General features: G+C 36.2%; 2 protein-coding genes across 2 annotated transcripts; both read right to left on the bottom strand.

Moving 5' to 3' along the window:
* Nucleotides 1-600: 600 nt before the first annotated feature.
* Nucleotides 601-1,523, bottom strand: LOC114741328 (uncharacterized). Its single transcript, XM_028929579.1, has 2 exons — nucleotides 999-1,523; nucleotides 601-897 (listed from the first exon to the last, which is right to left on the bottom strand). The coding sequence occupies exons 1-2, from the start codon at nucleotides 1,521-1,523 to the stop codon at nucleotides 862-864; spliced, it is 561 nt and encodes a 186-aa protein (XP_028785412.1). The 3' UTR covers nucleotides 601-861.
* Nucleotides 1,524-7,796: 6,273 nt separating this feature from the next.
* LOC114741327 (uncharacterized) lies at nucleotides 7,797-8,954 on the bottom strand. The gene has a single exon (XM_028929578.1). The coding sequence runs from the start codon at nucleotides 8,952-8,954 to the stop codon at nucleotides 7,797-7,799; it is 1,158 nt and encodes a 385-aa protein (XP_028785411.1).
* Nucleotides 8,955-15,454: the final 6,500 nt, after the last annotated feature.

Here is a 15,454-nt window from a genome sequence, read left to right as displayed (position 1 = left end):
ATGGCTTTTTATGTAGACGCTGATCAATCAATTAAAAATAAGAATAGCCGCCTTTGGATTCTCCCCTTCCAATTAACACCTAACAGCTTCTTCATCTTTCAGCTAACAATCACTGTAGATTCTGACCTGGATATTCGGTAGCACAATGCACCAGATTACAACATCTGAAAAAGTACCAGTTCTAGTAATTATTTACTGGTCTTCTACCCATAAGTGTTCGCATCATAACGAACATGGATTCACTCATTGGTCATACTCCTATAAATTACTCCCTCCGTTCCTTATTATAAGAGACAAATAACCGAAGTACGTTGATCAAAAAAACAGTTAAAATTAGTTAAGAACAATTAATGTGTAAAAAGTATAATTTTTTTCCAAAATACCCTCATTAATAAGGAGAGAGAGCATGGGAGAGAACAATTAAATTATTAAAAGAAAGAGAAGTGGGAGGGAGAGAGAGTGTGAGTTGGAGATAATAAATATGGGTAAAATAGTAAATCAACACAAAAAAGTAGAGACAACTTGTAAGTGTCTCTTATATATAGGAACATGCCATAAGCATCAAATGTCTCTTATAATAAAGAACGGAGGGAGTAATAATTACTATTTTTAGGAACAAAATCATTTTATTCATCATCGGGACCCATCAACTGCGGCAGACGTAGTCTGGATTCAGTTGACCATGGATTATGGAATCTCAGACGTTGAAGCGCTCTTGTCAAGTTCCTCTCCGGGCTTAACAAATTCGAGTACTCTGTGGCTGACAAAGACACATAATTTAATGTCTTCAAACTGATTTGTCTTGCAAGGATCGATGACAGCGTGTTCCTCAAAACCCACCATTCCAAATTCCTGTAAGGTTCAGTGCAAGTCGCCTTCACAAGCTTGAGACTTGCTCTGCGCTGAGAAGACGAATCTAAATTCACAGGCCGGCGTCTGAGAGTGGAGAGAGAAGAAGAAGAAGAAGAATGGATGGTAAGGGGAAGGGAACACAGAACCTGCGGCGCCTCCTCAAGTAAGCTGTCCCCAAGAACGATGATGTCCTCTGATTCGCCTCCGCCACGACGGCCCTGTTCCTGCCGGGAATCAGAACAGGGGAGACTACTCATAGCCATGTAACATAGAACTGCCACAACCACACCAGCCATGAAGTTCTTTTTTATGATACCGAGTACCAGACATATTAGAAGGAAATTGGAGGTATCAAGCTTGAGTCCTGAATGTGCTTGTGTTGATAAGCTCAAGGACATCAAAGCAAATGCCTCAAAGTAAATCAGTCTCAATGTACTCCGGTATCCCTTTTCCTCTGTTTCCCCCTGTCTACTTCGGTCTCCATAATAACAGTACAGAGAGGTCAGCGCCACAACGAAAAACCCCACCTTTGTTTTGGCTGTTCTCAAAGAACCCGCCAAAAAATTCATTGGGAATCTCACAATGCAGGACACGACGATCCTCAGCAAATTCCACTGCTCAAACAGTTCTTGGAGCGGAGGCCGCAGAGCGATGCAGCAAAATCCCACCATACTTGACCCGAGTCTCCGTAAACTAGTAGATACGTTTGGGTTTATTACTATATTTGTAGAACGGGTGGGCATGGCGAAGTCTTCAAGTGAGTAAGAATAATAAGGGAACAAATCAGTACCCTGAGATTTCGGGAGAGAGACGACTGATGCATCATAATGCGAAAAGATTAAGACTTTAATAATTGAGATAACAAGCATGTGAAAACGCGTTTTTTGGGTGGGGGAAAAAAATGACGTCATTGGTCACATTCACACAAGTTCTAGGAAGCTGATCATTATCGTATTAACTTGGGTTTAAAACCGCTTTTAAGATTCAAGGGGAATCAGAGTGGGGAAGTTTGGATGTTTCTGAGATGAAGCGTTCCTTTTGACCAATTAGCTTGCCGAGCTCAAGGAATGGCATTTCATTTTAGATCAAATTCTAGTCAAGCGACAAATAATGTTTAGCTTTGCATCAGCCCGCGGTCAAAGTTTGAAATTAGCATACTACGCTAGTTTAATTGTGACCTCTTCAAAAAATCATTTTAATATAGTAACTTGCATTATCTTATGTCTATCATTATTGGATGGTAATCTATTTTCATCTGTATAAATAAAATGCGACGTCTACTTGATTCAAACTCCTTTAATTTGGTGAAAAACTCTTGTTCCCTTAATTTATGCGATGTATACAAGGAGAGAAAGTATTATAAAAGGGTGCAACTTCTGAATTTTTTTTTCTTGGAACGATAACTTAAGAGCCGGTGGACATAATGAATTTGAGGTGGATGAGAATAAGAGATCCGATTAATATTGATTCTGATGAGATTTTGGAAGCCATTGCAATCTGCAGATGAATATTGCAAGAAGTCAGAGATGGGTCAAAAAAAAAAGTGGAAAAGATCTAGACTTTCATTAAATTTTGCCCGCCTAGAGGAAGAAACTAGGACATTATATTGGTAACACAAGTTCTAACGTTCTTCTAGGAACATGATTCTGATGTTGAATGGTTTTAAAACATTATGATTAACAACTTCTGCCACCCTCATGATGAGGCGGACTTCTATTATTTAAAATTTATAGTATGGGATTTATACTTGTTGGCGTAACATACCATTATTATACATACCATTGTTATATAATTATGACTATTCTAATGAGATTCCGGAGGCCATCCTGATGATGAACTTCAGGTGGATATATAGATCAAATTAATCTTCTGAGATTCCAGGGTGATCCTAGCTGCGGGTGATGAATTGATGATGGAAGAATGAGCTAAGATTGGAAAGACCAGACCAATAAATGTAAGCATGGGACTGTAAAGAACGCAAATAAAACACTCACTTTTCCAGGAAATTACTTCGCGCACTTACCTTGGTGACACAAGCTCTGGTCTTCTACTTCGAGGAACCTGATTGTTATGTTGACTTTGGAGGATGACATTTCAACGACTTGTAGGAACCTGGTGGCGGTGCTGCCTTTGGTTTCTTTTCTTTTTTTTGGGGAAAAAAAACCCAAAAAAAAACGTTTTAAAAAGAAAATAGGGCTGATATGTAAATTTGCTTGGGAAGTTTTCACTTAGAAGCTATAAGTATTCAGAATTTTTTTCTTTTTTGGTTTTAATATTATTCCAAAAATTTAAAATTATAACAATATTGTTCCCCACCATATTAAAATATTGACAGTCTATGTTACTATTTTAACAATTAGCGTTAGTTTTTAATGGTAATATTATGATTTTAAACTTTTGGAATGATATTAAAACTTAAAAAAAAAACTTTTAGGTATCCAACACTTTTTAGTGAAAACTTCCGAAATAAGTTTGCAGTGTGACCTAGGAAAATACTTCTAGCACTTCTATAATTTGCAAAGTATTTTTTACACAAATAAAATTAGGCCACTTTGGAATGGGCTTGTATTATTAGTTTTATAGAATATTAAGTGGTTTTTTGTTTTAAATGACATTTACTAACTCATTATTACTATTTATGTATGAGAATAAAGAGGGAAATAACCGTTTCGGCCCTAGGTTAGTTATGTGATAATATATAACTAGAATTAAGAATTTGAAAATTGTGAAAATTAGAGAGGATGTGCCAAATGTGAAAATCAGATGGTATTATTGGTCAACAACAATTTGTGACTCATAATCAATAGGATTGAATTTAGTGGAAGGGGCTAATCTTTCATAATATGGTGAACTAATATTTGAATTCATACTAGAAGAGCTACCAATATTTAGGGGGTGTTTGGATAACCTCATAATCACTTTTCAGAAACACTTTTCTGCAAATCGAGGTAAACTCCTTCACATATTTATTTCGTATACCGTAAAAGCATTTCTGAAACCATAGTTTTGTTCTTACCCAAACATCCCTTTAATACATGATAATATCTCGAATAGAATTACTTTCAATAGAAAAATATACTTTGCCTAGCACCAAAAAAAAATAATTTTGCGCCTCATAGCGAGCCATTGGACTTTGTGCCCCATGCACCGAACCCAGATGCGTGCATATCAGCATATGGTTGGGCCTAAGACACAAAGGGGCCATTTTACTGTTTCAGGCCTTAGCTTTGTTTGTTTACCAAATGGGGGGAAAAGATGCCCAAATAGGACCAACACGCACCGCATGGACTCAAAAGCACAAGCCGACGTCGGCGTGCTATTTGTGGAGGGAAAATTACATATAAGGATTCTGATTCTCAAAAAATCCCATGGAATATACAAAGGGTTGTACTTTTATCAAAATTCTCTTAATTAAAATCCTCTGATGGCCAATTGGCCATGTTAGGATTTGAGACCACTAGATTCATTTAATAAGGACACGCGAAATATTTTATATATATACATATATATTAGTGCTGTCATTTGCAAAACTTTAGTTGTCAATTCTAATATGATAGTTGTCAATAGAAAATTTTAAACTTTAGTATAAAAAACATCCACAGCTAATCTTATGAAACTTACTAATGATAAATTACTGATTTCTTATGCTAAAGTTATTAATTTCCTGCATTCAAGTTGTTAATCTTCCATTCACAACTATCCCACTAGAATTGATAACTTTAGTATAAGAAATTTACAACTAATCTTATTCATCTTCCTCTCCAATATGACAACTAAAATAAATAATTAATGAGAGCAAAATAGGAAATTAATCTAGAAAAGTTGAGACTTCTTGTAATTTTTTTCAATAAAAAGAGACAAAGTAGAGATGATAATTGTTTCTCACATCTTGTCCTAAATATAAAGTGTAATTTACAGTATAAATTACTCTATAAACCAAATTTTATATTTAAAATTGAAGACAATAATTTTTTTTTTGGTACAAAAGAAACTTAGTTCACGAAAGGCTACCCTATGCTGGAAGTAGATTCCAAACAATCATTCTCCATGAGATATCTCAGACTATTCGGACAAGTGTCAAAATAAGAGGAAACCGAGATTCCTTATTTTGCTAGTTTGTCTGCAACTCCATTAGCGTTCCTAGCAATATGGCAAAGCTTAACTTCCCAGTCAAACTTCAGTATCTCGATAATCTGCATCATCAGGAGACTACTATACCGACTAGAGTTCCCCTCATTAAGTGAATCAATCAGATTTCTTGCGTCAGATTCCAGGATGATATGTTTAAAGCCAAAATCCCAAGCCAATTTCAGACCCTAATAAATAGCCCAAGTCTCGGCTTGCATGTCCCAAGTTGAAAAGAGAAACCCACTATCCAATTCCCCAGGTGGTCTCTAATACTTCCTCCACATCCAGCTTTTTGTGAATTTCTTGACACCGCACCATCAACATTAACCTTTACCCAGCCTTCAGGAGGTTTTGTCCAGAAGTTTGTACTATCCAGATTTTGCATCCTTCCACCTCCTTTCACATTTGACTTAGCAGTAATAAAATTCTTCCAACTATAGCTAATCATTGAAACTGGATTAATAGGCCTTTCAGCGGCCTTGTTAAAAGTTGCTGCATTCCTCCAATTCCACAGCTTCCAAACTATAAATCCCCATATCAAATCCCAATCTTCATTTCCATCAGCACTCTTATTATCTTTGAGATTAATAGAAATCCAATCTCTTAAGGAGACTGAATAAAATCTGTTCACATGCTTATCATCCACAAAAGTATTCCATATAGATTTTGCATAGTCATAGTCTCTAAGAACATGTAAAATGTTTTCCACTTCATTAAGACAATAAGAACACATGGGGGAGCATTGAGACCATTTACTTCTCCATAAATTCATGGGAAGTCTACCATGATAAATCTTCCAGATGAAGAAACAAATTCTTTCAGCACCTCTCCATTTCCAAATAAGTTTATAAATTGGACTATATAGAGATTTTGGATTCTCCTCAATCATATAATAGGCACTTTTAAGAGTAAACATACCAGAGTTTGAGGCTTTCCACACTATGCAATCCTCTCCAGCAGCATCCAAAGGAGGCATCACTCCAATAAGTCTAGATAAAACCTCAGGCTGAACTATGTTTTCCAGCTTGTTAAAGTTCCAAGTGCCAAACTCTACCCAATCTGTCACCATATTGTTCTCCTCTTCAACAAATAAAGGTCTTAGACAGAAATCTTTAATTTTTTTTGTCATGAAACAGCTAATAATCATTGAAAAAATTAATTGACTTTCTGTTTCTCAATTGCCATTTAGAGCCTTTATCAATCACATCTTTCTGCTTGCAGATAAACTTCCAAAGCCTTAAGTCTCCTAGACCAGCTTCAAAAAGATTTTCTTCATTATGCAACATATATTTTTAATTCAACACATCGGCCCAAAGACCCTTCTCTCCTATCATTAATCTCCAGGCTAATTTTGCACCACAAGCTGATTTTACTGAGGGTAATTTTTTGAACCCGAGGCCTCCGTAGGATTTAGGCAAAGTGACATTTTGCCATCCTATAGGATGATATGTGTGCTTATCTTGATTATGTCCCCATATGAAGTCTCTTTGTAATCATTCCACTTCCTCACAGATCTTCATTGGAATTTGAGACACTCACATTGGATACATTAGGATTGAACTCAAGACAGACTTAGCCAAAGTAATACGGCCTGCAGTAGACAGACTCTCCATTTTCCAGTTAGCTAATTTGGTTCTGACCTGATCAACTATGTACTGAAATTTTTCAGTATTCCTTCTATTCTTTGATAGAGGAAAGCCAAGATACTTCCCTATATCTGCAGAAACTTTCATTTGTGTCTTCTCTTTGATTTTCCTCCTAATTTCCGCATCAACCTTAGGAGAGAAATATAGGGAGGATTTGCTTCTATTAACCCTCTCTCCCGAAGCCTGAGAGAATTGATCCAGAACTTCCATCATGCAAGTAACTTGTTTCTCAGAGGAAACTCCAAAGAGCAACAAATCATCAGCAAACATTAGATGAGAAATAGAAAGACCATTCTTTGAGATTGAAATAGCTTTCCAGCGACCAGCAACAACAGCATCATAGATGAGATGGGATAATCTATCCATGCACAAAACAAAGAGAAGGGGAGATATTGGATCCCCTTGTCTAAGACCTCTTTTAGGAGTGAAAAACTCAGTTGTTGAACCATTCCACAATACATTATAAGTTACTGAAGTTACACAAGCCATTACAAGACCCACAAACTTATCTTCAAAGCCAGCATCATAGAGAACAGTATGGATAAAACTCCAATTGAGCTTGTCATAGGCTTTTTCAAGATCGATTTTCATCGCTACGAGCCCTCTTTTCCCTTTGGCCTTACTCATCATATGCATGATCTCTTGGCCAATCACAATATTATCTTGTATATGCCTTCCTTTAATGAAACTGGATTGGAAAGGGGAAACTAAATCATTCATTACAACTTTAAGTCTCTGGGTAATGACTTTGGTTAAACACTTGTAGTGAACAGTACAAAGGGAAATGGGTCGAATTTGTTCAACTAGTTATGGATTCTCTCTTTTTGGTATAAGAGAAATTAGGGTCTTATTAGAATTATCCACTGTCAAGGATCCTTCAAAGATACCTTTGACAAAACTGCAAACAGACGGACCCACCACCTTCCAATTATGTTGAAAGAAGATCGGGGAGAAGCCATCCAATCTCGGGGCTTTGTAAGGGCCCATAGCGAATAAAACAGATTTAATTTCCTCCTCAGTAGGTAGAAAGCTCATAGAAGCCAGCAAAGTTCCATCAACTCTAGGAAAATTAGCTGTAGTTTTTAAAACATTGCAACTCGTCTCTTCCGATGAGAGCAGCCTTTTAAAATAATTGACCACTAACTCTTTCAATTGCACTTCATCATCTAGTCAAGTACCTTGTTCGTCCTTTAAGGAGAGAATTTTATTCCATTTCCGTCTCCTATGAGTTTTAAGATGGTAATATCGAGTATTACGATCCCCTTTTGTTATCCACTCAGATCTGGATTTCTGAAACCATTTAATCTCCTCTAAATTAAGAACCTCCTCTAATTCTGATTGCAACTTGATTTCCAAATCAGAAAGGAAAGAAGAGTATAGGTAAGCCTCAGCCTTCTGAATCCCTGCCAAACGAGCAAGAATATTCTTCTTCTTTTTTTCTATAAAACCAAAGACCTCCCTATTCCAAATAAGAATGGAATTTTTAAAATTAGACAGGCTTTTATTAATATCCTCATCTAGCATCCAGGATTTTTCCATAAAACTTTGGAAGTTCTCATGTTCAATCCATATAGCTTTAAAACGGAAAGGTTTGGTACCTCTAAATCGTAGGTTCTCAGCATCCAAACACAACATCAAAGGATTATGATCAAAAAATTTTGTACAAGAGCACACCTTTATTAAGTAGTTGTGAAAAGTAGACATAAATAGAGCATTACCCAGAGCTCGGTCTAGTCTCCGATACATTCGAGAGCATCCCTTCAACTTTGGTCCTTTCCAGGTGAATTTAGGGTCGTTGAAACCCAAATCTGTCAAACCACAATCCTTTAATTGGTCATTGAACCATCGGATTCTTTTACTATTCACCCGACCTCCACCCACACGTTCTGAAGCTTCAGCAATATCATTAAAGTCTCTAATCACACCCCACGGTTCAGCAGTACTCTGGGCCAAAAATTTTAGATCCTCCCAAAGTGTCTGACGGAGATTCGAGTGTGGTATTGCATAAATAGCAGTCAGCAGGCATGCTGGTTTCCCTAAAAATTCGCATCTTAAGTGCAGCAGTTGTTTGTTGCTGCTAAGAATTGAAATTCGGACTAAATCACTCTTCCAGGCCACAGCCAAACCTCTTGAATGTCCGGTGCTTGGAATAGAGAAAAGACTATCGAAACCCAAGGAATAGATGCAACGCAACTTTGAATCACTCTCACATTTTGTTTCAGAAAGTATCAGGACTGTAAGCGTTAAATTGCCAAAAATAGCCCTTAAATTTTTGTTGAGGCCTTGACCACATGCCCCTCTAATATTCCAATATCGTATTTGATCCATAAACATAAAATGGGTTTTAAAAGAAGAAAACGTCCAGGTAAGCACAGCCCACATCAAATTAAAATTGCGTTTCGGGCACCACAGAGGCTTCACTTTGGGCTCTCTCTACCTCATCACTCACTGGGCTATGTATACTCGGTCCACTATGCTCAGGCCTATTCCCGCCCTCCCTCTCTAAGCTATCTCCTGGATCATGAGGAAGGGGATCAAAATTATTGATATAATCCATCTGCTCTTCCCCATTATTTCCGTGTTCGATATTATCATCCCCATCTGCGTCCAGTTTTCTCTTGGCAGGATTCTCGTCGTCCGTGTCATCCAGCGTCAACATTAGTATCTCATTTGTTCTCTTGTGATTCACAAACATCTCATGAGAACTCTTTTCTCTCTTCCCCTGCACTGCTCATCGTACTGCTCTTTCAGGAATTCTCGTTGGGACCACCTCAGTGGGCAATCCATTTTGGTTGGGGTGTTTCCTGCTCTGCACAACCTTTTTCCCCCGCATGTATCGTACATTGGTAGTGGCAGTATTAGCAAATGGTGCGTTCCCCATATCCGACGTTGCCGGTATAGCATTATCTTCTATTTCTTTGGTTAATTCAAAATTATTATTTTCCACGTCAGCCAACACCTCGAACCTCATCCCTGAGTTCGGTTGTCAGAGACTCTCCCCTGCTTTCTCCTTTCCCTTTCTCTATTGGCGGGGCTTCTGCACCACCCTCCATACTTCTTGGTCACTGCCCCTTTTTTCATTAATATCCATCCCTGATTTCTGTGCACCCAAGTCACCATCATTCTGGCTCCCTCTATATTGCTCTGTACTCTGCTTTCTTGCACTACAAGTCTCACTACGATGCCCGTAAACCCCACAGTGCAGACATAGTGAATGTAGGCCTTCATATTCCAAGTAATAGTTCCCACCGTCTAAAGAAAACCAAGACATCAATTGTTTACCCAAATCAATCATAACACAAATCTGAGCATAGTGCCCTCTAAGCTGAGAGGACGTGTTAAAATCAACTTTTATCGTCTCTCCAATCCTATTCCCAATGCAAGTGAGAGCCTCCTCATCATAATACTCTAAGGATACCCTTGGTAGCCGTACCCAAAATACCACTTTATCTATTTTAGCTCTTGCCGGGTTAAACTTGGGTTCCCACGGTTTCACCGTTAAATAGTGATCATATATCATCCATGGGCCTCCTGTCAATGCATTGAAATAATCCTCCCTGTTTGATAGTTTGACTACAAAATAGCCATAGCCAATGTTAATCAAGTTTATGATTCCCCGCTTCGCCCATAATGTCTGGAGTCTAGTTTCCAGTGCTTTATAACCAATGCTGTGATCTAAGAGCTTCACAATCACCACCTTCTTCCATGCCCGGTATAGTCGCTTTTTCATCCTACCAGAGAAATGGAATGTAGGAAAATTTCTTTTTGGATCTTCCCTTATTCTCACCAAGGGTTCTTTCTTACTAGCTTCTGATTCCGATTGCAAATCTTCAGACATACTATCGTCAGATAAGGCATCCTCTTCTTCCTTTTCATCATCCGATTGGTCATCCTGATGGTTGACACCTTTCAAAGTTTCTGCAAATGTTAAACCGAACTTCCTGGGGTGGACAGGGGTTTCCCCAAGCTTTGGCCATTGATTCAGATTTGAGCAATCACCCTTCTCCATTCCATGTTTAATCTTCTTAGAGCTCCGCATGATTAGATCATTTTCCTCGGTAGACGGAGGAATAAGCGTCACGCTCTTCCCAGCAGGAACGAGAGCCATCGTTTGGTTTTCGTGCTCTCTTTTGCAAACACGGGAAACCGGATAATAAGTTATTTTTCCAATCACAATCCAAAGACAATAATATTTTATAATTGTGGTGTGTGGTTGGATGGCTTAAAAGACTGAAGAAGCCCACTTTCTGGGGGCCTCATACAATGGGGCCCCATCCCAATCATGTCCACATTATTGTGGTCACTGCCTTCGTGCTATACCCACCGTTTTCTCACTGTTGTTCTTCTTAATCCTAGTTTCTCTACACAACCTTGAGCACCGTCTTATATTGGCCTCCTCAATTTATAATTAAAAAGCTAATTTTCTGATTCGCTCTCATATCCTTTCCCACCACTATCCTCAACTTCCTTGCCTAGTTATCTCCGTTGTTAATATAAGATTTAGTTAAATAATTTAGAGAGATTAAGAAAATTAGTTAAATTAATTATTTGTAATAAATAGGTGTTGTTTTTCCTAAAATATCCTTACTAATTATGTGTATTAGCCTAAACTACCACTTGATAGAACTTTTTTTGTCTGTAACTAGTTGATGGAATAATATATACAACTATTAGAAGAATTACTTTGAAAAATGAATGAATAAGAAAGATAAAGTGGATTGATATATTATATTTTGAACCAAATTAAAAGTCAAATTTGCTTTTATATTAAGGACCATAAGTAGTATTAAATTTAGCATACAATTGACTCGGGAAAAAGTTTGGCATATTATTGATGATTTGAATAAAAAAGGGAATTTCTTATGGTAGTTGTCAATAGAAAATTATGAACTTTAGTATAAAAAAATCGACAACTAATCTTATAAAACTTACTAATGATAAATTGCTGATTTCTTATGCTAAAGTTATTAATTTCCTGCATTCAAATTTTTAATCTTCCATTCACAACTGTCCCACTAGAATTGATAACTTTAGTATAAGAAACTAAAGACTAATCTCATGCATCTTCCTCTCTAATATGACAACTCGAAAAAGTAATTAATGAGGGTAAAATGAAACACTAATCTAAAAAATTTGAGATATCTTGCAAATTTTTCATAAAAAGAGACAAAGTAAAAATGATAATTGTTTCTCATTAAAAGAGACCTAGAGTCTCATCCTAAATATAAAATATAATTTATAGTATAAATTACACTACAAATTAAATTTTGTGGGGAAAAATTTTCACTTAAAAGTTGTGAATATATGAAAATTTGTTAGGAACAATGTTGCCTTGAGAGTTAGCAAAATGTAATAGTATCACCCTAGCTGTTGCCTAACATTAAATGCTAATGACACGTGGCACTCCCATATGACACTCAATATACCACCTCATTGCCACATGATTCCTCTGCCTGTCCACCTCACCATCACACTTCATCACCTTCACCTTCTCTCTGCCTCCTTCACTTGTTCATCACCGACCAAACACTTAAACCCCCCGATCCCATTTATCCTCCCGTTCTCTTAATCCTTCTCTATTCACCCCTGTCAATCATCTCCCTCCATCATTGCCAAATTTGAAGGCTAGGAAGGCTTTTCTTTCTTTCCTTCCTTAATTTATCCTATCATTCTCTCAATCAAAAATCGAAACTTGATACCTTGTTAACAGCCATAGGATTCAAGAGCAATCCACGCAGCCCCATCAAATTTAAAACGCTAGATGGTCTATTTAAACCTTAGAAATACTAATAACTACTCGAATAGCTTAGAAATACTAATAACTACTAGAATAGCCAAATAAACTTAATGTTGTTAATCATCGACTGACCAACCCATGAAATGAAAACAAAAACAAGAACTTGGGGAACGCCTTGAAAACTTACCAGATGAAAACAAAACTCCTGATCTATTAGAAAATCAAGAGGCCGAATACTCATTGAATAAAAGCAATGCATGTGCTCGCCTGTGCTGCAAAAAATAGCAAATTTCTATTGATTTATTATTTGAGGGAACAAAAAATGCAAAGCAGGGATAGAAGATAGAGCCTCTTGATGGAAGATATGAAAACAAGGGGAGAAAAGGAACAAAGCAGGGGAGCCTCTCGGCGATGGGTATTAGGGTCTTCCTCCAATCGCTGCGAACGAACGAATTGAATCTGGCTATCATGTGGGAGCAGGTGGCAACCCTATGCACACAGGCTCCTTGGACAAGCAATCTGACGTGACAACTTTGTTGGTGTCATTTGCTAGTCGCCAATGAACATGCATCTCTTTCGTGTCTCAGTTGCTCGTTTTGGGGTCCCTCACTGGTCGGCGATGAACAAGGCAGTGAAAAAGGCAGAAAGGAAGGGGAAGACGAAATGTGAAGATGATGTGGAGAGGGAGAGGAACCATGTGGCGATGAGGTTGCATATTGAGTGCCATGTGGGAGTGTGCCACGTGTTATTAATGGTACTCCTCGGATCCTTAACATAAGACCTGTTTAATTAATTTGATTAGATTAAGAAAATTATGTAAGTTAGTTAATTATAAAAAATATGACATGTTTTTCCTAAAACGCCATAATCATCTTCCTTAATATTCTCTCTCCCTCTTCTATTTAATTATGATTAAAGGAGTATCCATATGGATAATTTAGAAAAAATTAATAAATATGAGAATTAGATCTTATAATTAAAATCAAAATCAACTCAATAATTGAATCCTATATTAAGAATCGAAGGAGTAATAATTAATGCTGCTTTACATTTTGTTAACTTTGAGGGTAACATTGCTCTTAAAAAAAAACTTTTCAATATCTACGGCCACTAAATAAAAACTTCTGGAATAAAAATAGACCTTAAGCCAATTTTATATTTAAAATAGGACATAATAATATTTTATAATTGTGGTGTGTAGTTGGATGTCTTTAAAAAAAAAAAAAAAGACAGGTTAAGCCTCTTGATGCTCCAAACTTGGTGGAGCCTGGAAAGCTTGAAACCCTATGTGCAAATGCAATTCAATATTAGTTTGTGTCATATAAATTTATTTTTCAGTTTTAAATTTTTATCATATATTATATCTTTTAATATATTGTACATATGATAAAATTATTTTTTTCTTATATCCACTTGTATAAGAAAGTTATCAATATTCTTATTATATTTTTTTAATTATTATTACTAATCAAGAGGAATTGATTTTGATGAAATATAAATAAGTTTTCTAAAAAATTGTCTTCTTATTTTCAGTATGTGCCTAAGGATGACATGAATGATAACGATACCTTTATTAAAACTAACTCCACAAATATATCAATTTATTTTACAATTAACAATATATTTAAATTATTATATTCCTAATTATGTTATTATATAAATTGTTGTAAGATTATAATCTAAAATAATAAAATTTAAAATTAATTACGGATTAGCAATAAAAACTTCTATGACAAACAATTTAGTGACGGAATTAATGATGAAAATTTCCGTCACTAATTATGTCGATAATGAGTTGTGTTTTTTTGTAGTCTTTGATATGAAGAAATTTGAATAGATCTAATTTTTATTCTTCTCATTTTGTAGATATGAGTTTGACAATATGAAATTCATGAGTTTTATCAGATATGGGTATTCAATTTTATATTCATCAAATCTTAGAAGCTTTGATCTAGTGGTTGACGGTTTCAATATTCTAATAATAAGAAAGGGCTTTAGGTTTCCAGTAAAGTGAGAGGAGAAAAGTTAAATTAATAATAAATCAATTTTTGATGGTGGTTACTTGTATAACCACTATGAAAAGTTATAGATTATAACGATTTTTAAACCGTTATAAAATCCTTTACTTTTTTATGTCGATGACATAGACATTGTCCTCAAAACTGATGTGAAAAGTTTATTTTAACAGCAATAAAATACTTTTTTTGCAATAGTGAAGTAACAAATACAAAGTACTAAAATCCCTTCCTACAAGTAATAAATAATAAGTATGAGAGTGGCATATGTTATGTTCATGTTCACAACTGTAGTAAAATGAGTACGGCATTTACTCATTTTCCCGTGCGAAATGAAGACAAATTGAACGCCGTTTGATGTTGATGATATGTAGTTGATATTACGAAATAACGAAAAAGCTGATCCCGTTTTGAGATGAGAGCTATATAAAGTATAATTCCCCAATTAATTTTTATCATAAATGGGTGGAAATAATAATAGAAACCTCCTGTCCTCCTCTTATGCCAGTGAGCAGATTTAGCATGAATAATAAATTGAGCAGAAATATTCCCTACTTGATTTGAAGGTACTCACTAACTCCATCACAGCGAGCAGTATACTCTAACTCATATCTTAATTTACCCCACTTGAGCAGCAAGAGACTCCACACTAATAGGATTGGGGTGTCAGTTTTGCCCCCTCAGCTGCCCCTCATTTTTTAAGAGACTTTGATCCTTTGAACTTGAAGTATTAAATCTTTAAAAAATCATAAAAAATTTAAAACTGAACTATTTTTTGTTCGTAAAATATTGAAAATATAATAACACAAATGAGACAAAAACATAAATATATATATATGGAAAAAGCCTCAAAAATAAGGAGCAGCTAAGGGGCACAGCTGACACCCAGTCCGCACTAATACACTAGAACTTCAACATCTTCGAGCGCTTTAGTGATGATGCCCCCCTCTTTTTCGTCTGTGCTTAATAAAGCCACGTACTCCATGGCTGATAAAAGTACGCGTTTTAACATCTTCAATTTGATGTAGCTTAGCAGGCTCCGTGACAGCGGTTGCAACGGTAACTTCTTGGGCAAC

Source organism: Neltuma alba, unplaced genomic scaffold (assembly GCF_004799145.2).
Source record: "Neltuma alba isolate B1F8T4 unplaced genomic scaffold, ASM479914v2 tig00003349_pilon, whole genome shotgun sequence".
Classification (NCBI taxonomy): domain Eukaryota; kingdom Viridiplantae; phylum Streptophyta; class Magnoliopsida; order Fabales; family Fabaceae; genus Neltuma; species Neltuma alba.
Note: the sequence above shows the minus strand (reverse complement) of the source record. Positions and strands in the feature narration are given on the sequence as shown.